Raw genomic sequence first — 24,855 nt, 5'->3', positions numbered from 1 at the left:
CCGACAGGCAGAAACCTGCTCGCTCACCCATCACCACCCGACAGGCAGAAACCTGCTCCCTCACACCTCACCACCAGACGGGCAGAAACCTGCTCCCTCACCCATCACCACCCGATGGGCAGAAACCTGTTCCCTCACCCATCAACACCCGACGGGCAGAAACCTGCTCCCTCACCCATCACCACCCAACGGGCAGAAACCTGCTGTCTCACCCCTCACCACCCAACGGGCAGAAACCTGCTGTCTCACCCCTCACCACCCGACGAGCAGAAACCAGCAGTATCACCCCTCACCACCCGACGGGCAGAAACCTGCTCCCTCACCCCTCACCACCCGACGGGCGGAAACCTGCTCCCTCACCCATCACCACCCGATGGGCAGAAACCTGCTGTCTCACCCCTCACCACCGGACGGGCGGAAACCTGCTCCCTCACCCATCACCACCCGACGGGCGGAAACCTGCTCCCTCACCCATCACCACCCAACCGGCAGAAACCTCCTCCCTCACCCATCACCACCCGACGGGCAGCAACCTGCTCCCTCACCCATCACCACCCGACGGGCAGCAACCTGCTCCCTCACCCATCACCACCCGACGGGCAGAAATCTGCTCCCTCACCCCTCACCACCCGACTGTTGGAAACCTGTTCCTTCACCCCTCACCACCCGACAGGCAGAAACCTGCTGTCTCACCCCTCACCACCTGACGGGCAGAAACCAGCTGTCTCACCCCTCACCACCCGACGGGCAGAAACCTGCTCCCTCAACCCTCACCACCTGACGGGCAGAAACCTGCTCTTTCACCCCTCACGACCCGACGGGCAGAAACCTGCTGTCTCACCCATCCCCACCCGACGGGCAGAAACCTGCTCCCTCACCCCTCACCACCAGACGGGCAGAAACCTGCTCCCTCACCCATCACCACCCGATGGGCAGAAACTTGCTGTCTCACCCATCACCACCCAACGGGCACAAACCTGCTCCCTCACCCATCAACACCCGACGGGCAGAAACCTGCTCCGTCACTCATCACCACCCGACGGGCAGAAACCTGCTCCCTCACCCCTCACCACCCGACGGGCAGAAACCTGGTCCCTCACCCCTCACCACCCGACGGGCAGAAACCTGGTCCCTCACCACTCACCACCCGATGGCTGGAAACCTGCTCCCTCACCCATCACCATCCGACGGGCAGAAACCTGCTGTCTCACACCTCACCACCCGACCGGCAGAACCCTGCTGTCTCAGCCCTCACCACCCGACGGGCGGAAACCTGCTCCTTCACCCATCACCACCCAACGGGCGGAAAACTGCTCCCTCACCCATCACCACCCGACGGGCGGAATCCTGCTGTCTCACCCCTCACCACCCGACGGGCAGAAACCAGCTGTCTCACCCCTCACCACCCGACGGGCAGAAACCTGCTCTCTCACCCCTCACCACCTGACGGGCGGAAACCTGCTCCCTCACCCATCACCACCCGACGGGCGGAAACCTGCTCCCTCACCCATCACCACCCAACCGGCAGAAACCTCCTCCCTCACCCATCACCACCCGACGGGCAGCAACCTGCTCCCTCACCCATCACCACCCGACGGGCAGAAATCTGCTCCCTCACCCCTCACCACCCGACTGTTGGAAACCTGTTCCTTCACCCCTCACCACCCGACAGGCAGAAACCTGCTGTCTCACCCATCCCCACCCGACGGGCAGAAACCAGCTGTCTCACCCCTCACCACCAGACGGGCAGAAACCTGCTCCCTCACCCATCACCACCCGATGGGCAGAAACTTGCTGTCTCACCCATCACCACCCAACGGGCACAAACCTGCTCCCTCACCCATCAACACCCGACGGGCAGAAACCTGCTCCCTCACTCATCACCACCCGACGGGCAGAAACCTGCTCCCTCACCCCTCACCACCCGACGGGCAGAAACCTGGTCCCTCACCCCTCACCACCCGACGGGCAGAAACCTGGTCCCTCACCACTCACCACCCGATGGCTGGAAACCTGCTCCCTCACCCATCACCATCCGACGGGCAGAAACCTGCTGTCTCACACCTCACCACCCGACCGGCAGAACCCTGCTGTCTCAGCCCTCACCACCCGACGGGCGGAAACCTGCTCCTTCACCCATCACCACCCAACGGGCGGAAAACTGCTCCCTCACCCATCACCACCCGACGGGCGGAATCCTGCTCCCTCACCCCTCACCACCCGACGGGCAGAAACCTGCTCCTTCACCCATCACCACCCGACGGGCAGAAACCTGCTCCCTCACCCATCACCACCCGACGGGCAGCAACCTGCTCCCTCACCCCTCACCACCCGACGGGCAGAAACCTGCTCCCTCACCCCTCACCACCCGACGGGCAGAAACCTGCTCCCTCACCCATCACCACCCGACGGGCAGAAACCTGCTGTCTCACGCATCACCACCCGACGGGCAGACACCTGTCTCACCCATCATCACCCGACGGGCAGAAATTTGCTCCCTCACCACCCGACGGGCAGAAACCTGCTGTCTCAAGCCTCACCACCCGACGGGCAGAAACCTGCTCCCTCACCCCCCACCACCCGACGAGCAGAAACCAGCAGTATCACCCCTCACCACCCGACAGGCAGAAACCTGCTCCCTCACCCATCACCACCCGACGGCCAGAAACCTGCTCCCTCACCCATCACCACCCGACAGGCAGAAACCTGCTCCCTCACCCATCACCACCCGACAGGCAGAAACCTGCTCCCTCACCCCTCACCACCCGACGGGCAGAAACCTGCTCCCTCACCCATCACCACCCGACGGGCAGAAACCTGTTCCCTCACCCATCAACACCCGACGGGCAGAAACCTGCTCCCTCACCCATCAGCACCCAACGGGCAGAAACCTGCTGTCTCACCCCTCACCACCCGACGGGCAGAAACCTGCTCCCTCACCCCTCACCACCCGACGGGCGGAAACCTGCTCCCTCACCCATCACCACCCGACGGGCAGAAACCTGCTCCCTCACCCCTCACCACCTGACGGGCGGAAACCTGCTCCCTCACCCATCACCACCCGACGGGCGGAAACCTGCTCCCTCACCCATCACCACCCGACGGGCAGCAACCTGCTCCCTCACCCATCACCACCCAACGGGCAGAAATCTGCTCCCTCACCCCTCACAACCCGACTGTTGGAAACCTGTTCCTTCACTGCTCACCACCTGACGGGCAGAAACCAGCTGTCTCACCCCTCACCACCCGACGGGCAGAAACCTGCTCCCTCAACGCTCACCACCCGACGGGCAGAAACCAGCTCCTTCACCCCTCACCACCTGACGGGCAGAATCTGCTCTTTCAACCCTCACCACCTGACGGGCAGAAACCTGCTCTTTCACCGCTCACGACCCGACGGGCAGAAACCTGCTGTCTCACACATCCCCACCCAACGGGCAGAAACCTGCTCCCTCACCCCTCACCACCAGACGGGCAGAAACCTGCTCCCTCACCCATCACCACCCGATGGGCAGAAACTTGCTGTCTCACCCATCACCACCCGACAGGCAGAAACCTGCTCCCTCACCCATCAACACCCGACGGGCAGAAACCTGCTCCCTCACTCATCACCACCCGACGGGCAGAAACCTGCTCCCTCACCCATCACCACCCGACGGGCAGAAACCTGCTCCCTCACCCCTCACCACCCGACGGGCAGAAACCTGCTCCCTCACCCCTCACCACCCGACGGGCAGAAACCTGGTCCCTCACCACTCACCACCCGATGGCTGGAAACCTGCTCCCTCACCCATCACCATCCGACGGGCAGAAACCTGCTCCCTCAGCCCTCACCACCCGACGGGCGGAAAACTGCTCCCTCACCCCTCAGCACCCGACGGGCAGAGACCTGCTGTCTCACACCTCACCACCCGACGGGCAGAAACCCGCTGTCTCAGCCCTCACCACCCGACGGGCGGAAACCTGCTCCTTCACCCATCACCACCCAACGGGCGGAAAACTGCTCCCTCACCCATCACCACCCGACGGGCGGAATCCTGCTGTCTCACCCCTCACCACCCGACGGGCAGAAACCAGCTGTCTCACCCCTCACCACCCGACGGGCAGAAACCTGCTCTCTCACCCCTCACCACCCGACGGGCAGAAACCTGCTCTCTCACCCCTCACCACCCGACGGACAGAAACCAGCTGTTTCACCCCTCGCCACCCGACGGGCAGAAACCTGCTGTTTCACGCATCACCACCCGACGGGCCGAAACCTGCTCCCTCACCCATCACCACCCGACGGGCCGAAACCTGCTCCCTCACGCCTCACCACCCGACGGGCAGAAACCTGCTCCCTCACCCATCACCACCCGACGGGCAGAAACCTGCTCCCTCACCCATCACCACCCGACGGGCAGAAACCTGCTCCCTCACCCATCACCACCCGACAGGCAGAAACCTGCACCCTCACCCCTCACCACCAGACGGGCAGAAACCTGCTCTCTCACCCCTCACCACCCGACGGGCAGAAACCTGGTCCCTCACCCCTCACCACCCGACGGGCGGAAACCTGCTGTCTCACCCCTCACCACCCGACGGGCAGAAACCTGGTCCCTCACCCCTCACCACCCGACGGGCAGAAACCTGGTCCCTCACCCCTCACCACCCGACGGGCAGAAACCTGGTTCCTCACCCCTCACCACCCGACGGGCAGAAACCTGGTCCCTCACCCCTCACCACCCGACGGGTGGAAACCTGCTGTTTCACCCCTCACCACCCGACGGGCGGAAACCTGCTGTCTCACCCCTCACCACCCGATGGGCAGAAACCTGCTGTCTCACCCCTCACCACCCGACGGGCAGAAACCTGCTGTCTCACCCCTCACCACCCGACGGGCAGAAACCTCCTCCCTCACCCATCACCACCCGACGGGCAGAAATCTGCTCCCTCACCCCTCACCACCCGACTGTTGGAAACCTGTTCCTTCACCCCTCACCACCCGACAGGCAGAAACCTGCTGTCTCACCCCTCACCACCTGACGGGCAGAAACCAGCTGTCTCACCCCTCACCACCCGACGGGCAGAAACCTGCTCCCTCAACCCTCACCACCTGACGGGCAGAAACCTGCTCTTTCACCCCTCACGACCCGACGGGCAGAAACCTGCTGTCTCACCCATCCCCACCCGACGGGCAGAAACCTGCTCCCTCACCCCTCACCACCAGACGGGCAGAAACCTGCTCCCTCACCCATCACCACCCGATGGGCAGAAACTTGCTGTCTCACCCATCACCACCCAACGGGCACAAACCTGCTCCCTCACCCATCAACACCCGACGGGCAGAAACCTGCTCCGTCACTCATCACCACCCGACGGGCAGAAACCTGCTCCCTCACCCCTCACCACCCGACGGGCAGAAACCTGGTCCCTCACCCCTCACCACCCGACGGGCAGAAACCTGGTCCCTCACCACTCACCACCCGATGGCTGGAAACCTGCTCCCTCACCCATCACCATCCGACGGGCAGAAACCTGCTGTCTCACACCTCACCACCCGACCGGCAGAACCCTGCTGTCTCAGCCCTCACCACCCGACGGGCGGAAACCTGCTCCTTCACCCATCACCACCCAACGGGCGGAAAACTGCTCCCTCACCCATCACCACCCGACGGGCGGAATCCTGCTGTCTCACCCCTCACCACCCGACGGGCAGAAACCAGCTGTCTCACCCCTCACCACCCGACGGGCAGAAACCTGCTCTCTCACCCCTCACCACCTGACGGGCGGAAACCTGCTCCCTCACCCATCACCACCCGACGGGCGGAAACCTGCTCCCTCACCCATCACCACCCAACCGGCAGAAACCTCCTCCCTCACCCATCACCACCCGACGGGCAGCAACCTGCTCCCTCACCCATCACCACCCGACGGGCAGAAATCTGCTCCCTCACCCCTCACCACCCGACTGTTGGAAACCTGTTCCTTCACCCCTCACCACCCGACAGGCAGAAACCTGCTGTCTCACCCATCCCCACCCGACGGGCAGAAACCAGCTGTCTCACCCCTCACCACCAGACGGGCAGAAACCTGCTCCCTCACCCATCACCACCCGATGGGCAGAAACTTGCTGTCTCACCCATCACCACCCAACGGGCACAAACCTGCTCCCTCACCCCTCACCACCCGACGGGCAGAAACCTGGTTCCTCACCCCTCACCACCCGACGGGCAGAAACCTGGTCCCTCACCCCTCACCACCCGACGGGCGGAAACCTGCTGTCTCACCCCTCACCACCCGACGGGCAGAAACCTGCTGTCTCACCCCTCACCACCCGAGGGGCAGAAACCTCCTCCCTCACCCATCACCACCCGACGGGCAGAAATCTGCTCCCTCACCCCTCACCACCCGACTGTTGGAAACCCGTTCCTTCACTGCTCACCACCCGACAGGCAGAAACCTGCTGTCTCACCCCTCACCACCTGACAGGCAGAAACCAGCTGTCTCACCCCTCACCACCCGACGGGCAGAATCTGCTCTTTCAACCCTCACCACCTGACGGGCAGAAACCTGCTCTTTCACCCCTCACGACCCGACGGGCAGAAACCTGCTGTCTCACCCATCCCCACCCGACGGGCAGAAACCTGCTCCCTCACCCCTCACCACCAGACGGGCAGAAACCTGCTCCCTCACCCATCACCACCCGATGGGCAGAAACTTGCTGTCTCACCCATCACCACCCAACGGGCACAAACCTGCTCCCTCACCCATCAACACCCGACGGGCAGAAACCTGCTCCCTCACTCATCACCACCCGACGGGCAGAAACCTGCTCCCTCACCCCTCACCACCGGACGGGCAGAAACCTGCTCCCTCACCCTTCACCACCCGACGGGCAGAAACCTGCTCCCTCACCCCTCACCACCCGACGGGCAGAAACCTGGTCACTCACCCCTCACCACCCGACGGGCGGAAACCTGCTGTCTCAGCCCTCACCACCCGACGGGCGGAAACCTGCTCCTTCACCCATCACCACCCGACGGGCGGAAAACTGCTCCCTCACCCATCACCACCCGATGGGCGGAATCCTGCTGTCTCACCCCTCACCACCCGACGGGCAGAAACCAACTGTCTCACCCCTCACCACCCGACGGGCAGAAACCTGCTCTCTCACGCCTCACCACCCGACGGACAGAAACCACCTGTTTCACCCCTCGCCACCCGACGGGCAGAAACCTGCTCTCTCACCCCTCACCACCCGACGGGCAGAAACCTGCTCTCTCACCCCTCACCACCAGACGGGCAGAAACCTGCTGTTTCACGCATCACCACCCGACGGGCAGAAACCTGCTCCCTCACCCATCACCACCCGACGGGCAGAAACCTGCTCCCTCACCCATCACCACCCGACGGGCAGCAATCTGCTCCCTCACCCATCACCACCCGACGGGCAGAAACCTGCTGTCTCACGCATCACCACCCGACGGGCAGAAACCTGCTATCTCACCCATCACCACCCGACGGGCAGAAACCTGCTCCCTCACCCATCACCACCCGACGGGCAGAAACCTGCTCCCTCACCCATCACCACCCGACGGGCAGAAACCTGGTCCCTCACCCCTCACCACCCGACGGGTGGAAACCTGCTGTTTCACCCCTCACCACCCGACGGGCGGAAACCTGCTGTCTCACCCCTCACCACCCGATGGGCAGAAACCTGCTGTCTCACCCCTCACCACCCGACGGGCAGAAACCTGCTGTCTCACCCCTCACCACCCGACGGGCAGAAACCTCCTCCCTCACCCATCACCACCCGACGGGCAGAAATCTGCTCCCTCACCCCTCACCACCCGACTGTTGGAAACCCGTTCCTTCACTGCTCACCACCCGACAGGCAGAAACCTGCTGTCTCACCCCTCACCACCTGACGGGCAGAAACCAGCTGTCTCACCCCTCACCACCCGACGGGCAGAATCTGCTCTTTCAACCCTCCCACCTGACGGGCAGAAACCTGCTCTTTCACCCCTCAGGACCCGACGGGCAGAAACCTGCTGTCTCACCCATCCCCACCCGACGGGCAGAAACCTGCTCCCTCACCCCTCACCACCAGACGGGCAGAAACCTGCTCCCTCACCCATCACCACCCGATGGGCAGAAACTTGCTGTCTCACCCATCACCACCCAACGGGCACAAACCTGCTCCCTCACCCATCAACACCCGACGGGCAGAAACCTGCTCCCTCACTCATCACCACCCGACGGGCAGAAACCTGCTCCCTCACCCCTCACCACCCGACGGGCAGAAACCTGCTCCCTCACCCTTCACCACCCGACGGGCAGAAACCTGCTCCCTCACCCCTCACCACCCGACGGGCAGAAACCTGGTCACTCACCCCTCACCACCCGACGGGCAGAAACCTGGTCCCTCACCACTCACCACCCGATCGCTGGAAACCTGCTCCCTCACCCCTCAGCACCCGACGGGCAGAAACCTGCTGTCTCACACCTCACCACCCGACGGGCGGAAACCTGCTGTCTCAGCCCTCACCACCCGACGGGCGGAAACCTGCTCCTTCACCCATCACCACCCGACGGGCGGAAAACTGCTCCCTCACCCATCACCACCCGATGGGCGGAATCCTGCTGTCTCACCCCTCACCACCCGACGGGCAGAAACCAACTGTCTCACCCCTCACCACCCGACGGGCAGAAACCTGCTCTCTCACGCCTCACCACCCGACGGACAGAAACCACCTGTTTCACCCCTCGCCACCCGACGGGCAGAAACCTGCTCTTTCACCGCTCACGACCCGACGGGCAGAAACCTGCTGTCTCACCCATCCCCACACAACGGGCAGAAACCTGCTCCCTCACCCCTCACCACCAGACGGGCAGAAACCTGCTCCCTCACCCATCACCACCCGATGGGCAGAAACTTGCTGTCTCACCCATCACCACCCGACAGGCAGAAACCTGCTCCCTCACCCATCAACACCCGACGGGCAGAAACCTGCTCCCTCACTCATCACCACCCGACGGGCAGAAACCTGCTCCCTCACTCATCACCACCCGACGGGCAGAAACCTGCTCCCTCACCCATCACCACCCGACGGGCAGAAACCTGCTCCCTCACCCATCACCACCCGACGGGCAGAAACCTGCTCCCTCACCCCTCACCACCCGACGGGCAGAAACCTGCTCCCTCACCCCTCACCACCCGACGGGCAGAAACCTGCTCCCTCACCCCTCACCACCCGACGGGCAGAAACCTGGTCCCTCACCACTCACCACCCGATGGCTGGAAACCTGCTCCCTCACCCATCACCATCCGACGGGCAGAAACCTGCTCCCTCAGCCCTCACCACCCGACGGGTGGAAAACTGCTCCCTCACCCCTCAGCACCCGACGGGCAGAGACCTGCTGTCTCACACCTCACCACCCGACGGGCAGAAACCCGCTGTCTCAGCCCTCACCACCCGACGGGCGGAAACCTGCTCCTTCACCCATCACCACCCAACGGGCGGAAAACTGCTCCCTCACCCATCACCACCCGACGGGCGGAATCCTGCTGTCTCACCCCTCACCACCCGACGGGCAGAAACCAGCTGTCTCACCCCTCACCACCCGACGGGCAGAAACCTGCTCTCTCACCCCTCACCACCCGACGGACAGAAACCAGCTGTTTCACCCCTCGCCACCCGACGGGCAGAAACCTGCTGTTTCACGCATCACCACCCGACGGGCCGAAACCTGCTCCCTCACCCATCACCACCCGACGGGCCGAAACCTGCTCCCTCACGCCTCACCACCCGACGGGCAGAAACCTGCTCCCTCACCCATCACCACCCGACGGGCAGAAACCTGCTCCCTCACCCATCACCACCCGACGGGCAGAAACCTGCTCCCTCACCCATCACCACCCGACAGGCAGAAACCTGGTCCCTCACCCCTCACCACCCGACGGGCGGAAACCTGCTGTCTCACCCCTCACCACCCGACGGGCAGAAACCTGGTCCCTCACCCCTCACCACCCGACGGGCAGAAACCTGGTTCCTCACCCCTCACCACCCGACGGGCAGAAACCTGGTCCCTCACCCCTCACCACCCGACGGGCGGAAACCTGCTGTCTCACCCTCACCACCCGACGGGCAGAAACCTGCTGTCTCACCCCTCACCACCCGAGGGGCAGAAACCTCCTCCCTCACCCATCACCACCCGACGGGCAGAAATCTGCTCCCTCACCCCTCACCACCCGACTGTTGGAAACCCGTTCCTTCACTGCTCACCACCCGACAGGCAGAAACCTGCTGTCTCACCCCTCACCACCTGACGGGCAGAAACCAGCTGTCTCACCCCTCACCACCCGACGGGCAGAATCTGCTCTTTCAACCCTCACCACCTGACGGGCAGAAACCTGCTCTTTCACCCCTCACGACCCGACGGGCAGAAACCTGCTGTCTCACCCATCCCCACCCGACGGGCAGAAACCTGCTCCCTCACCCCTCACCACCAGACGGGCAGAAACCTGCTCCCTCACCCATCACCACCCGATGGGCAGAAACTTGCTGTCTCACCCATCACCACCCAACGGGCACAAACCTGCTCCCTCACCCATCAACACCCGACGGGCAGAAACCTGCTCCCTCACTCATCACCACCCGACGGGCAGAAACCTGCTCCCTCACCCCTCACCACCGGACGGGCAGAAACCTGCTCCCTCACCCTTCACCACCCGACGGGCAGAAACCTGCTCCCTCACCCCTCACCACCCGACGGGCAGAAACCTGGTCACTCACCCCTCACCACCCGACGGGCAGAAACCTGGTCCCTCACCACTCACCACCCGATCGCTGGAAACCTGCTCCCTCACCCCTCAGCACCCGACGGGCAGAAACCTGCTGTCTCACACCTCACCACCCGACGGGCGGAAACCTGCTGTCTCAGCCCTCACCACCCGACGGGCGGAAACCTGCTCCTTCACCCATCACCACCCGACGGGCGGAAAACTGCTCCCTCACCCATCACCACCCGATGGGCGGAATCCTGCTGTCTCACCCCTCACCACCCGACGGGCAGAAACCAACTGTCTCACCCCTCACCACCCGACGGGCAGAAACCTGCTCTCTCACGCCTCACCACCCGACGGGCAGAAACCTGCTCTCTCACCCCTCGCCACCCGACGGGCAGAAACCTGCTCTCTCACCCCTCACCACCCGACGGGCAGAAACCTGCTCTCTCACCCCTCACCACCAGACGGGCAGAAACCTGCTCCCTCACCCATCACCACCCGACGGGCAGAAACCTGCTCCCTCACCCATCACCACCCGACGGGCAGCAATCTGCTCCCTCACCCATCACCACCCGACGGGCAGAAACCTGCTGTCTCACGCATCACCACCCGACGGGCAGAAACCTGCTATCTCACCCATCACCACCCGACGGGCAGAAACCTGCTCCCTCACCCATCACCACCCAACGGGCAGAAACCTGCTCCCTCACCCATCACCACCCGACGGGCAGAAACCTGGTCCCTCACCCCTCACCACGCGACGGGCAGAAACCTGCTGTCTCACGTATCACCACCTGACGGGCAGACACCTGCTGTCTCACCCATCATCACCCGATGGGCAGAAATTTGCTCCCTCACCCATCACCACCCGACGGGCAGAAACCTGGTTCCTCACCCCTCACCACCCGACGGGCAGAAACCTGGTCCCTCACCCCTCACCACCCGACGGGTGGAAACCTGCTGTTTCACCCCTCACCACCCGACGGGCGGAAACCTGCTGTCTCACCCCTCACCACCCGATGGGCAGAAACCTGCTGTCTCACCCCTCACCACCCGACGGGCAGAAACCTGCTGTCTCACCCCTCACCACCCGACGGGCAGAAACCTCCTCCCTCACCCATCACCACCCGACGGGCAGAAATCTGCTCCCTCACCCCTCACCACCCGACTGTTGGAAACCCGTTCCTTCACTGCTCACCACCCGACAGGCAGAAACCTGCTGTCTCACCCCTCACCACCTGACGGGCAGAAACCAGCTGTCTCACCCCTCACCACCCGACGGGCAGAATCTGCTCTTTCAACCCTCACCACCTGACGGGCAGAAACCTGCTCTTTCACCCCTCACGACCCGACGGGCAGAAACCTGCTGTCTCACCCATCCCCACCCGACGGGCAGAAACCTGCTCCCTCACCCCTCACCACCAGACGTGCAGAAACCTGCTCCCTCACCCATCACCACCCGATGGGCAGAAACTTGCTGTCTCACCCATCACCACCCAACGGGCACAAACCTGCTCCCTCACCCATCAACACCCGACGGGCAGAAACCTGCTCCCTCACTCATCACACCGACCCGACGGGCAGAAACCTGCTCCCTCACCCCTCACCACCCGACGGGCAGAAACCTGCTCCCTCACCCTTCACCACCCGACGGGCAGAAACCTGCTCCCTCACCCCTCACCACCCGACGGGCAGAAACCTGGTCACTCACCCCTCACCACCCGACGGGCAGAAACCTGGTCCCTCACCACTCACCACCCGATCGCTGGAAACCTGCTCCCTCACCCCTCAGCACCCGACGGGCGGAAACCTGCTGTCTCAGCCCTCACCACCCGACGGGCGGAAACCTGCTCCTTCACCCATCACCACCCGACGGGCGGAAAACTGCTCCCTCACCCATCACCACCCGATGGGCGGAATCCTGCTGTCTCACCCCTCACCACCCGACGGGCAGAAACCAACTGTCTCACCCCTCACCACCCGACGGGCAGAAACCTGCTCTCTCACGCCTCACCACCCGACGGACAGAAACCACCTGTTTCACCCCTCGCCACCCGACGGGCAGAAAACCTGCTCTTTCACCGCTCACGACCCGACGGGCAGAAACCTGCTGTCTCACCCATCCCCACACAACGGGCAGAAACCTGCTCCCTCACCCCTCACCACCAGACGGGCAGAAACCTGCTCCCTCACCCATCACCACCCGATGGGCAGAAACTTGCTGTCTCACCCATCACCACCCGACAGGCAGAAACCTGCTCCCTCACCCATCAACACCTGACGGGCAGAAACCTGCTCCCTCACTCATCACCACCCGACGGGCAGAAACCTGCTCCCTCACTCATCACCACCCGACGGGCAGAAACCTGCTCCCTCACCCATCACCACCCGACGGGCAGAAACCTGCTCCCTCACCCATCACCACCCGACGGGCAGAAACCTGCTCCCTCACCCCTCACCACCCGACGGGCAGAAACCTGCTCCCTCACCCCTCACCACCCGACGGGCAGAAACCTGCTCCCTCACCCCTCACCACCCGACGGGCAGAAACCTGGTCCCTCACCACTCACCACCCGATGGCTGGAAACCTGCTCCCTCACCCATCACCATCCGACGGGCAGAAACCTGCTCCCTCAGCCCTCACCACCCGACGGGCGGAAAACTGCTCCCTCACCCCTCAGCACCCGACGGGCAGAGACCTGCTGTCTCACACCTCACCACCCGACGGGCAGAAACCCGCTGTCTCAGCCCTCACCACCCGACGGGCGGAAACCTGCTCCTTCACCCATCACCACCCAACGGGCGGAAAACTGCTCCCTCACCCATCACCACCCGACGGGCGGAATCCTGCTGTCTCACCCCTCACCACCCGACGGGCAGAAACCAGCTGTCTCACCCCTCACCACCCGACGGGCAGAAACCTGCTCTCTCACCCCTCACCACCCGACGGACAGAAACCAGCTGTTTCACCCCTCGCCACCCGACGGGCAGAAACCTGCTGTTTCATGCATCACCACCCGACGGGCCGAAACCTGCTCCCTCACCCATCACCACCCGACGGGCCGAAACCTGCTCCCTCACGCCTCACCACCCGACGGGCAGAAACCTGCTCCCTCACCCATCACCACCCGACGGGCAGAAACCTGCTCCCTCACCCATCACCACCCGACGGGCAGAAATCTGCTCCCTCACCCCTCACCACCCGACTGTTGGAAACCCGTTCCTTCACTGCTCACCACCCGACAGGCAGAAACCTGCTGTCTCACCCCTCACCACCTGACGGACAGAAACCAGCTGTCTCACCCCTCACCACCCGACGGGCAGAATCTGCTCTTTCAACCCTCACCACCTGACGGGCAGAAACCTGCTCTTTCACCCCTCACGACCCGACGGGCAGAAACCTGCTGTCTCACCCATCCCCACCCGACGGGCAGAAACCTGCTCCCTCACCCCTCACCACCAGACGGGCAGAAACCTGCTCCCTCACCCATCACCACCCGATGGGCAGAAACTTGCTGTCTCACCCATCACCACCCAACGGGCACAAACCTGCTCCCTCACCCATCAACACCCGACGGGCAGAAACCTGCTCCCTCACTCATCACCACCCGACGGGCAGAAACCTGCTCCCTCACCCCTCACCACCGGACGGGCAGAAACCTGCTCCCTCACCCTTCACCACCCGACGGGCAGAAACCTGCTCCCTCACCCCTCACCACCCGACGGGCAGAAACCTGGTCACTCACCCCTCACCACCCGACGGGCAGAAACCTGGTCCCTCACCACTCACCACCCGATCGCTGGAAACCTGCTCCCTCACCCCTCAGCACCCGACGGGCAGAAACCTGCTGTCTCACACCTCACCACCCGACGGGCGGAAACCTGCTGTCTCAGCCCTCACCACCCGACGGGCGGAAACCTGCTCCTTCACCCATCACCACCCGACGGGCGGAAAACTGCTCCCTCACCCATCACCACCCGATGGGCGGAATCCTGCTGTCTCACCCCTCACCACCCGACGGGCAGAAACCTGCTCTCTCACGCCTCACCACCCGACGGACAGAAACCACCTGTTTCACCCCTCGCCACCCGACGGGCAGAAACCTGCTCTCTCACCCCTCACCACCCGACGGGCAGAAACCTGCTCTCTCACCCCTCACCACCAGACGGGCAGAAACCTGCTGTTTCACGCATCACCACCCGACGGGCAGAAACCTGCTCCCTCACCCATCACCACCCGACGGGCAGAAACCTGCTCCCTCACCCATCACCACCCGACGGGCAGCAATCTGCTCCCTCACCCATCACCACCCGACGGGCAGAAACCTGCTGTCTCACGCATCACCACCCGACGGGCAGAAACCTGCTATCTCACCCATCACCACCCGACGGGCAGAAACCTGCTCCCTCACCCATCACCACCCGACGGGCAGAAACCTGCTCCCTCACCCATCACCACCCGACGGGCAGAAACCTGGTCCCTCACCCCTCACCACGCGACGGGCAGAAACCTGCTGTCTCACGTATCACCACCTGACGGGCAGACACCTGCTGTCTCACCCATCATCACCCGATGGGCAGAAATTTGCTCCCTCACCCATCACCACCCGACGGGCAGAAACCTGTTCCCTCACCCATCAACACCCGACGGGCAGAAACCTATTCCCTCACCCATCAACACCCGACGGGCAGAAACCTGCTCCCTCACCCATCAACACCCGACGGGCAGAAACCTGCTCCCTCACCCATCACCACCCAATGGGCAGAAACCTGCTCCCTCACCCCTCACCACCCGACGGGCAGAAACCTGCTCCCTCACCCATCACCACCCGATGGGCAGAAACTTGCTCCCTCACCCATCACCACCCGACGGGCAGAAACCTGCTCCCTCACCCATCAACACCCGACGGGCAGAAACCTGCTCCCTCACTCATCACCACCCGACGGGCAGAAACCTGCTCCCTCACCCATCACCACCCGACGGGCAGAAACCTGCTCCCTCACCCCTCACCACCCGATGGCTGGAAACCTGCTCCCTCACCCATCACCATCCGACGGGCAGAAACCTGCTCCCTCAGCCCTCACCACCCGACGGGCGGAAAACTGCTCCCTCACCCCTCAGCACCCGACGGGCAGAAACCTGCTGTCTCAGCCCTCACCACCCGACGGGCAGAAACCTGCTGTCTCACCCCTCACCACCCGACGGGCAGAAACCAGCTGTCTCACCCCTCACCACCCGACGGGCAGAAACCTGCTCTCTCACCCCTCGCCACCCGACGGACAGAAACCAGCTGTTTCACCCCTCGCCACCCGACGGGCAGAAACCTGCTCTCTCACCCCTCACCACCCGACGGGCAGAAACCTGCTCTCTCACCCCTCACCACCAGACGGGCAGAAACCTGCTGTTTCACGCATCACCACCCGACGGGCAGAAACCTGCTCCCTCACCCATCACCACCCGACGGGCAGAAACCTGCTCCCTCACCCCTCACCACCCGACGGGCGGAAACCTGTTCCCTCACCCCTCACCACTCGACGGGTGGAAACCTGCTCCCTCACCCCTCACCACCCGACGGGCAGAAACCTGCTCCCTCACCCATCACCACCCGACGGGCAGAAACCTGCTCCCTCACCCATCACCACCCGACGGGCAGCAATCTGCTCCCTCACCCATCACCACCCGACGGGCAGAAACCTGCTGTCTCACGCATCACCACCCGACGGGCAGAAACCTGCTGTCTCACCCATCACCACCCGACGGGCAGAAACCTGCTCCCTCACCCATCACCACCTGACGGGCAGAAACCTGCTCCCTCACCCATCACCACCCGACAGGCAGAAACCTGGTCCCTCACCCCTCACCACGCGACGGGCAGAAACCTGCTGTCTCACGCATCACCACCTGACGGGCAGACACCTGCTGTCTTACGCATCACCACCTGACGGGCAGACACCTGCTGTCTCACCCATCATCACCCGATGGGCAGAAATTTGCTCCCTCCCACCCGACGGGCAGAAACCTGCTCCCTCACCCATCACCACCCGATGGGCAGAAACTTGCTGTCTCACCCATCACCACCCAACGGGCACAAACCTGCTCCCTCACCCATCAACACCCGACGGGCAGAAACCTGCTCCCTCACTCATCACCACCCGACGGGCAGAAACCTGCTCCCTCACCCCTCACCACCCGACGGGCAGAAACCTGCTCCCTCACCCTTCACCACCCGACGGGCAGAAACCTGCTCCCTCACCCCTCACCACCCGACGGGCAGAAACCTGGTCACTCACCCCTCACCACCCGACGGGCAGAAACCTGGTCCCTCACCACTCACCACCCGATGGCTGGAAACCTGCTCCCTCACCCATCACCATCCGACGGGCAGAAACCTGCTCCCTCAGCCCTCACCACCCGACGGGCGGAAAACTGCTCCCTCACCCCTCAGCACCCGACGGGCAGAAACCTGCTGTCTCACACCTCACCACCCGACGGGCAGAAACCTGCTGTCTCAGCCCTCACCACCCGACGGGCGGAAACCTGCTCCCTCACCCATCACCACCCAACGGGCGGAAAACTGCTCCCTCACCCATCACCACCCGACGGGCAGAAACCTGCTGTTTCACGCATCACCACCCGACGGGCAGAAACCTGCTCCCTCACCCATCACCACCCGACGGGCAGAAACCTGCTCCCTCACGCCTCACCACCCGACGGGCAGAAACCTGCTCCCTCACCCATCACCACCCGACGGGCAGAAACCTGCTCCCTCACCCCTCACCACCCGACGGGCAGAAACCTGCTGTCTCACGCATCACCACCTGACGGGCAGACACCTGCTCCCTCACTCATCACCACCCGACGGGCAGAAACCTGCTCCCTCACTCATCACCACCCGACGGGCAGAAACCTGCTCCCTCACTCATCACCACCCGACGGGCAGAAACCTGCTCCCTCACTCATCACCACCCGACGGGCAGAAACCTGCTCCCTCACCCCTCACCACTCGACGGGCAGAAACCTGCTCCCTCACCCCTCACCACCCGACGGGCAGAAACCTGGTCCCTCACCCCTCACCACCCGACGGGCAGAAACCTGGTCCCTCACCACTCACCACCCGATGGCTGGAAACCTGCTCCCTCACCCCTCACCACTCGACGGGCAGAAACCTGCTCCCTCACCCCTCACCACCCGACGGGCAGAAACCTGCTGTCTCAGCCCTCACCACCCGACGGGCGGAAACCTGCTCCTTCACCCATCACCACCCAACGGGCGGAAAACTGCTCCCTCACCCATCACCACCCGACGGGCGGAATCCTGCTGTCTCACCCCTCACCACCCGACGGGCAGAAACCTGCTGTCTCACCTCTCACCACCCGACTTGCAGAAACCAGCTGTCTCACCCCTCACCACCCGACGGGCAGAAACCTGCTCCCTCACCCATCACCACCCGACGGGCAGAAACCTGCTCCCTCACCCCTCACCACCCGACGGGCGGAAACCTGCTCCCTCACCCCTCACCACCCGACGGGCGGAAACCTGCTCCCTCACCCCTCACCACCCGACGGGCAGAAACCTGCTCCCTCACCCCTCACCACCCGAAGGGCAGAAACCTGCTCCCTCACCCATCACCACCCGACGGGCAGCAATCTGCTCCCTCACCCCTCACCACCCGACGGGCAGAAACCTGCTGTCTCACGCATCACCACCCGACGGGCAGAAACCTGCTGTCTCACCCATCACCACCCGACGGGCAGAAACCTGCTCCCTCACCCATCACCACCCGACGGGCAGAAACCTGCTCCCTCACCCATCACCACCCGACGGGCGGAAACCTGCTCCCTCACCCCTCACCACCCGACGGGCGGAAACCTGCTCCCTCACCCCTCACCACCCGACGGGCGGAAACCTGCTCCCTCACCCCTCACCACCCGACGGGCGGAAACCTGCTCCCTCACCCATCACCACCCGACGGGCAGCAATCTGCTCCCTCACCCATCACCACCCGACGGGCAGAAACCTGCTGTCTCACCCATCACCACCCGACGGGCAGCAATCTGCTCCCTCTCCCATCACCACCCGACGGGCAGCAACCTGCTGTCTCACACCTCACCACCCGACGGGCGGAAACCTGCTGTCTCACCCCTCACCACCCGACGGGCGAAAACCTGCTCCTTCACCCATCACCACCCGACGGGCGGAAAACTGCTCCCTCACCCATCACCACCCGACGGGCGGAAACCTGCTGTCTCACCCCTCACCACCCGACGGGCGGAAACCTGCTCCTTCACCCAACACCACCCGACGGGCAGAAACCTGGTCCCTCACCCCTCACCACCCGACGGGCGGAAACCTGCTGTCTCACCCCTCACCACCCGACGAGCGGAAACCTGCTGTCTCACCCCTCACCACCCGACGGGCGGAAACCTGCTGTCTCACCCCTCACCACCCGATGGGCAGAAACCTGCTGTCTCACCCCTCACCACCCGACGGGCAGAAACCTGCTGTCTCACCCCTCACCACCCGACGGGCGGAAACCTGCTCCCTCACCCCTCAGCACCCGACGGGCGGAAACCTGCTGTCTCACCCCTCACCACCCGACGGGCGGAAACCTGCTCCCTCACCCCTCAGCACCCGACGGGCAGAAACCTGCTGTCTCACCCCTCACCACCCGACGGGCGGAAACCTGCTCCTTCACCCAACACCACCCGACGGGCGGAAAAGTGCTCCCTCACCCATCACCACCCGACGGGCAGAAACCTGCTCCCTCACCCCTCACCACCCGACGGGCAGAAACCTGCTCTCTCACCCCTCACCACCGGACGGGCAGAAACCTGCTCTCTCACCCCTCACCACCCGTCGGGCAGAAACCTGCTCTCTCACCCCTCACCACGCGACGGGCAGAAACCTGCTCTCTCACCCCTCACCACGCAACGGGCAGAAACCTGCTCCCTCACCACCCGACGGGCAGAAACCGGCTCCCTCACCACCCAACGGGCAGAAATCTGCTCTCTCACCCCTCACTTATGGCAGTAGCAGAATGATGCTCCTGTCCTTTGAGATGAATGCTGTTTTCTTGTGGCATCGTTCGATGTGAACATGTGCAGTGGTCAAAAGAGAACTGAATTGGGAAGTTTTATGTTCCTTGCTCCGATATTGAGGAATCGACGGGCCTCGATCCAGATGATACTGTGGCAACCCACTTTCCAGCACACTCGAACCGGCTCACGAAACGGCACGCCCGGGCAGAGGGCCGGCCCCAAAAAGGGTGCCAGGCCATCTTCACCAGCAGGGGGAAGATGCCCCACGCGGAAAGGGTCTGTGAATATGCACTCCCCACAGCAGTCCCGCCCGGGGATCGGGAAGGCTTTAAAGGAGGCCGTGAAGTTTGAATAAATCTCTTTTATCGCAACTCCAACTCACCAACTACGTGTCGTTATTCTAGCGCCGTGTGTAGCACACTGCTACAATACAACCATTTATAAACCTTCACATTTCATTCAAAGGTTCTAATGTGTGCTGGATTATTGAGCTTTCTAATTTTCTCCTAGTTGGAGTTTCAGGAGATTTGTAACAAGGAAGTCATTGTGATTGCCGCTACAAACCGACCAGATGTCCTGGACGATGCTTTACTGAGGCCCGGACGGTTTGATCAGATGATCTTTGTTCCTGCCCCAGATGAAGAGGTAAATATTTCTGTGAAATGCTGGTGATAGGTTTGTGTCACTGCGTACCTGAGTGTGTCTCAGCGTCTCTGCGTGTTCCTGTGAATACGTACTTGTCCCACGCTCAGTCACACGCTGATTGGAGATGCGGTGGGTTTTCTGCATCAGAGAATCAAATCATTCCAGCGAGGGAGAGCCTCTTGTCCGTGGCTGAAAGTGGTCTTGGGTCATTCTGGGGGTCAGGAGGGAATGTAAAACTACCAAGGGGAATGATTAAAGTCTGGAAGAAGGAAAACCTGTAGAATGAGATAAAGCAAGCCAGAAATGTAAGAGCAGACAGTAGATGATTTTTATATATAGTCTTTAAGATGTTTAAAACATGAACATAAGACATAGGAGCAGAACTGGGAAATTCAGCCCATCGAATCTGCTGCGCTATTCCATCATGGCTGACTTATCCTTGTCAAGCCCAATCTGCTGCCTTCTCCCTGTAACTTTTGACACCTTTACTAATCCAGGACCCATCACTCTCCTCCTTAAATATACCCAATGATTTGATCTCCACAGCAGTCTATGACAGTGAAGTCCACACATTCACCACTCTCTGGCTAAAGAAATTCCTCATCACTGTGCTAAATGGACATCCTTCTATTCTGAGGCCATGCCCTCTGGTCAGAAACTCCCTCATTACAGGAAACACCATCTCATCCTCTCCACGTCCACTCTATCCAGACCTTTCAATATTCAATAGGTTTCAAGGAGAGCCCCCCACCCCATTCTTCCAAACTCCAGTGAGCAGGGGCCCAGAGCTGTCAAACACTCCTCACAGGTTAACCCTTCCATCCCCAGGAGCATTCTGGAATTATTAGTTAATAATTAATTCTGCCTGAAATGTGTCTGGGGAGTCAGGAATTGGCAACTGAATTTGCACAACTGTATTTTGCATCAGACTCCGGTAGAATAACGGTCTTCACTGCCTGCGGCCATCCAGTGGTCGGTGACCGGTGCAGCTCAGGTGGCCTGGCTGGCAAAGGGGCAGCTGTGCAGACAGAACCGGGCAACAGGGAACCGGGGTAGGTACGTGGCCGGAGCTCGATCCGAGACAGACAGGGCCAGGGCTGTGGTGCTGTTGATCCAGTTCAGGAGAGGCAGGGGCCGGCAAGGACCAGGTCACCTCCTCCTGAGCTTTACAGCTCAACAGGTAAATTGACACAGAATCCTTGTAAAGTCCACGCGTTCTCTGGCCATTTGCTTTATAAAGGGGTGTTGTACAGAGTGTCTGTGTTAACTTGGCCATTGCCGTGGCTGTGTTGAATGCTTCATTTATAAAAACAAGCGTCATCACCTCACCGGGTCACATCTTCTTGCTGCTCTGAGGAATATGGAAAGCGTCCCAGAAAATAACTATAAATCTGCAGTTGGAAGCCTGGAAGTGGTCATTCCCCACGGAGGTGGTCCTGAGCAAATTCTTGGAGTTGAGTTACTGAGTCCTGGCTGCAGAGATGGTTCTGTTGGTCCAGACAAGGGGGAGAGAGATAGAAAGCAGTGAACTATTGGCCAGTCACTAACGTGTGTCAAAGGGAAAACAATTGGAGTGCTATTAAATTAGTCTTAGCACAGCAGTTCAAAAGGTTCAAGTGAATCAGGCGCAGTGGGGGAAGGGAAGGGAAATGGTGTCTGGAGTTCACTGCCATGGGGAAAGGAGTACACATCTGCTTCTAATTCACTTGTTTGTGTGGAAAGGTTTGGATGGAGCTCTGTTTATGCAGAGTCTCTCCCAACCTCACTGGCACAGAGTAGCACAAGGTTCTGGGATCTGCAGTACGAGGTGACCTGGTGATCGAGGCTGTCTGGACGATGGTCAGCGAGGGCATTAAGTCGATGTGTGTCTGGGTGGTGGTCAGTGTGTGTTTGATCCCTACACTGTCTTTCTCACTCATTAGGCAAGGCTTTCCATCCTGAGGGTCTGCACCTCCAGGACTCCGCTGGACGGGGTGTGCCTGAGGGAGCTGGCGGCACTGACCGTCGGGTTCACCGGAGCAGATCTACACAACTTGTGCAAGGAGGTGAGTGTGAGGCCGTGCTGTAGCAGGACTCTGCTTCGCTCTGGGCATCGGGAATGAGGCGGGGCGGCACAAGGGGGCAGCAGTCAGTGTGACGCAGTTACAGCACCAGCAACCCATGTTCAATTCCCGCCATCATCTAAGCAGTTTGTATGTGCTCCCCGTGATCATGTGGGTTTCCTCCAACGCTCCAAAAACAGACGGATTAGTAGGTGAATTGGTCACATGGGTGTAATTGGACAGTGTGAGCTTATTGTCCCTGTTACGGTGATGTACGGTGATTGGACAGTGTGAGCTGGTTGCCCCCGTTACAGTGATGTACGGTGATTGGACAGTGTGAGCTGGTTGCCCCCGTTACGGTGATTGGACAGTGTGAGCTCGTTGCCCCCTTTACGGTGATGTACGGTGATTGGACAATGTGAGCTGGTTGCCCCCGTTACGGTGATTGGACAGTGTGAGCTGGTTGCCCCCGTTACGGTGATGTACGGTGATTGGACAGTGTGAGCTGGTTGCCCCCGTTACGGTGATGTACGGTGATTGGACAGTGTGAGCTGGTTGCCCCCGTTACGGTGATGTACGGTGATTGGACAGTGTGAGCTGGTTGCCCCCGTTACGGTGATGTACGGTGATTGGACAGTGTGAGCTGGTTGCCCCCGTTACGGTGATGTACGGTGATTGGACAGTGTGAGCTGGTTGCCCCCGTTACGGTGATGTACGGTGATTGGACAGTGTGAGCTGGTTGCCCCCGTTACGGTGATGTATGGTGATTGGACAGTGTGAGCTCGTTGTCCCTGTTACGGTGATGTACAGTATTTCTAAATAAATAAAAAGAACAGGACAGGCCCTTTGCAATACCCTAATGATCGAGCAGCTGAATCCGGGGAGCAAGTGTGATTGGGAAAGGAACACTTTAAAGATTCGAGTGGATATTGAAACGGGGCTCGAACTTCAGAGTGGGATGGTGGGACGGAGGGACGGTGGGTAGCCAGCAGCCTCAGATCGAGCCACTCTGTGCACTCTTTCTCATCATTGCTGTGCTTCTGCAGCACGGGGCTGATATTCCCCCGAGTCTGCCGGGGTGTCCTGTTCACCCGGAGTACGTGAGCATCCTCGCAAACACCAGAGGGGACATGGGTGTACCTGTGGGGTACGATCAGCCAGGGGGCCGATGGATCTGTACATGAGGGGTACGATTGGCCGGGGGCGGATGGATTTGTGACATGATGGGGAACGAATGGCCAGGCGCAGATGGATCTGTACATGATGGGGAACGATTGGCCGGGGGCGGATGGATTTGTGACATGATGGGGAACGATTGGCCGGGGGCGGATGGATTTGTGACATGATGGGGAACGATTGGCCGGAGGCAGATGGATTTGTGACATGATGGGGAAAGATTGGCGGGGGGCGGATGAATTTGTGACATGATGGGGTACGATTAGCCAAGGGGCAGATGGATTTATGACATGATGGGGAACGATTGGCCGGGGGCGGATGGATTTGTGACATGATGGGGAACGATTGGCCGGAGGCAGATGGATTTGTGACATGATGGGGAACGATTGGCCGGAGGCAGATGGATTTGTGACATGATGGGGAACGATTAGCCAAGGGGCAGATGGATTTGTGACATGATGGGGTACGATTGGCCGGAGGCAGATGGATTTGTGACATGATGGGGAACGATTAGCCAAGGGGCAGATGGATTTATGACATGATGGGGAACGATTGGCCAGGGGCCCGATGGATCTGTACATGAGGGGTATGATTGGCTGGCGGCAGATGGGCTTGTGACATGATGGGGAACGATTAGCCAAGGGGCAGATGGATTTATGACATGATGGGGTACGATTGGCCAGGGCCCCGATGGATCTGTACATGAGGGGTATGATTGGCTGGCGGCAGATGGGCTTGTGACATGATGGGGAACGATTGGCCGGGGGCAGATGGATTTGTGACATGATGGGGAACGATTGGCCGGAGGCAGATGGATTTGTGACATGATGGGGAACGATTAGCCAAGGGGCAGATGGATTTATGACATGATGGGGAACGATTGGCCAGGGGCCCGATGGATCTGTACATGGGTACAATTGGCTGGGGGGCAGATGTGGACACCAGACTTCCCAGAGAACAGTGGTCACTTAGTTCCATTATTACAGCAACACTGTTACTGACACCCGGCTGGCCGAGGAGCAGGGGGCAGTGGCTAAGTCACTGAACTAGTAACTAGCTTAGTTGTCACGTGTAAATTGAAATGTACAGTGAGGTGTGTTGTTTGTGTCATCGTCCAACACGGTCCGAGCATGTGCTGAGGGCAGCCCACAAGTATCACCAGCTTCCAGCAGCAACATGGCA

At 61.4% G+C, this 24,855-nt stretch overlaps 1 protein-coding gene across 3 annotated transcripts in view; it reads left to right on the top strand.

Annotated features, from left to right (window-relative positions):
• Positions 1 to 24,855, top strand: part of afg2b (AFG2 AAA ATPase homolog B) — a 54,700-nt gene that overhangs the window by 27,123 nt on the left and 2,722 nt on the right. For 2 of the 3 annotated variants that reach the window (XM_072277941.1, XM_072277943.1), the window contains exons 6-7: positions 20,321 to 20,455; positions 22,378 to 22,500. In XM_072277941.1, the coding sequence (XP_072134042.1) occupies positions 20,321 to 20,455; positions 22,378 to 22,500 (258 nt within the window). Of the gene's footprint in view, positions 1 to 20,320; positions 20,456 to 22,377; positions 22,501 to 24,855 lie in introns of those variants that run through there. The other variant, XR_011889031.1, reaches the window with a different exon arrangement.

This window comes from Mobula birostris, chromosome 14 (genome assembly GCF_030028105.1).
Source record: "Mobula birostris isolate sMobBir1 chromosome 14, sMobBir1.hap1, whole genome shotgun sequence".
NCBI classification, from domain to species: Eukaryota; Metazoa; Chordata; class Chondrichthyes; order Myliobatiformes; family Myliobatidae; genus Mobula; species Mobula birostris.
This window is presented reverse-complemented; position numbering and strand designations above follow the sequence as displayed.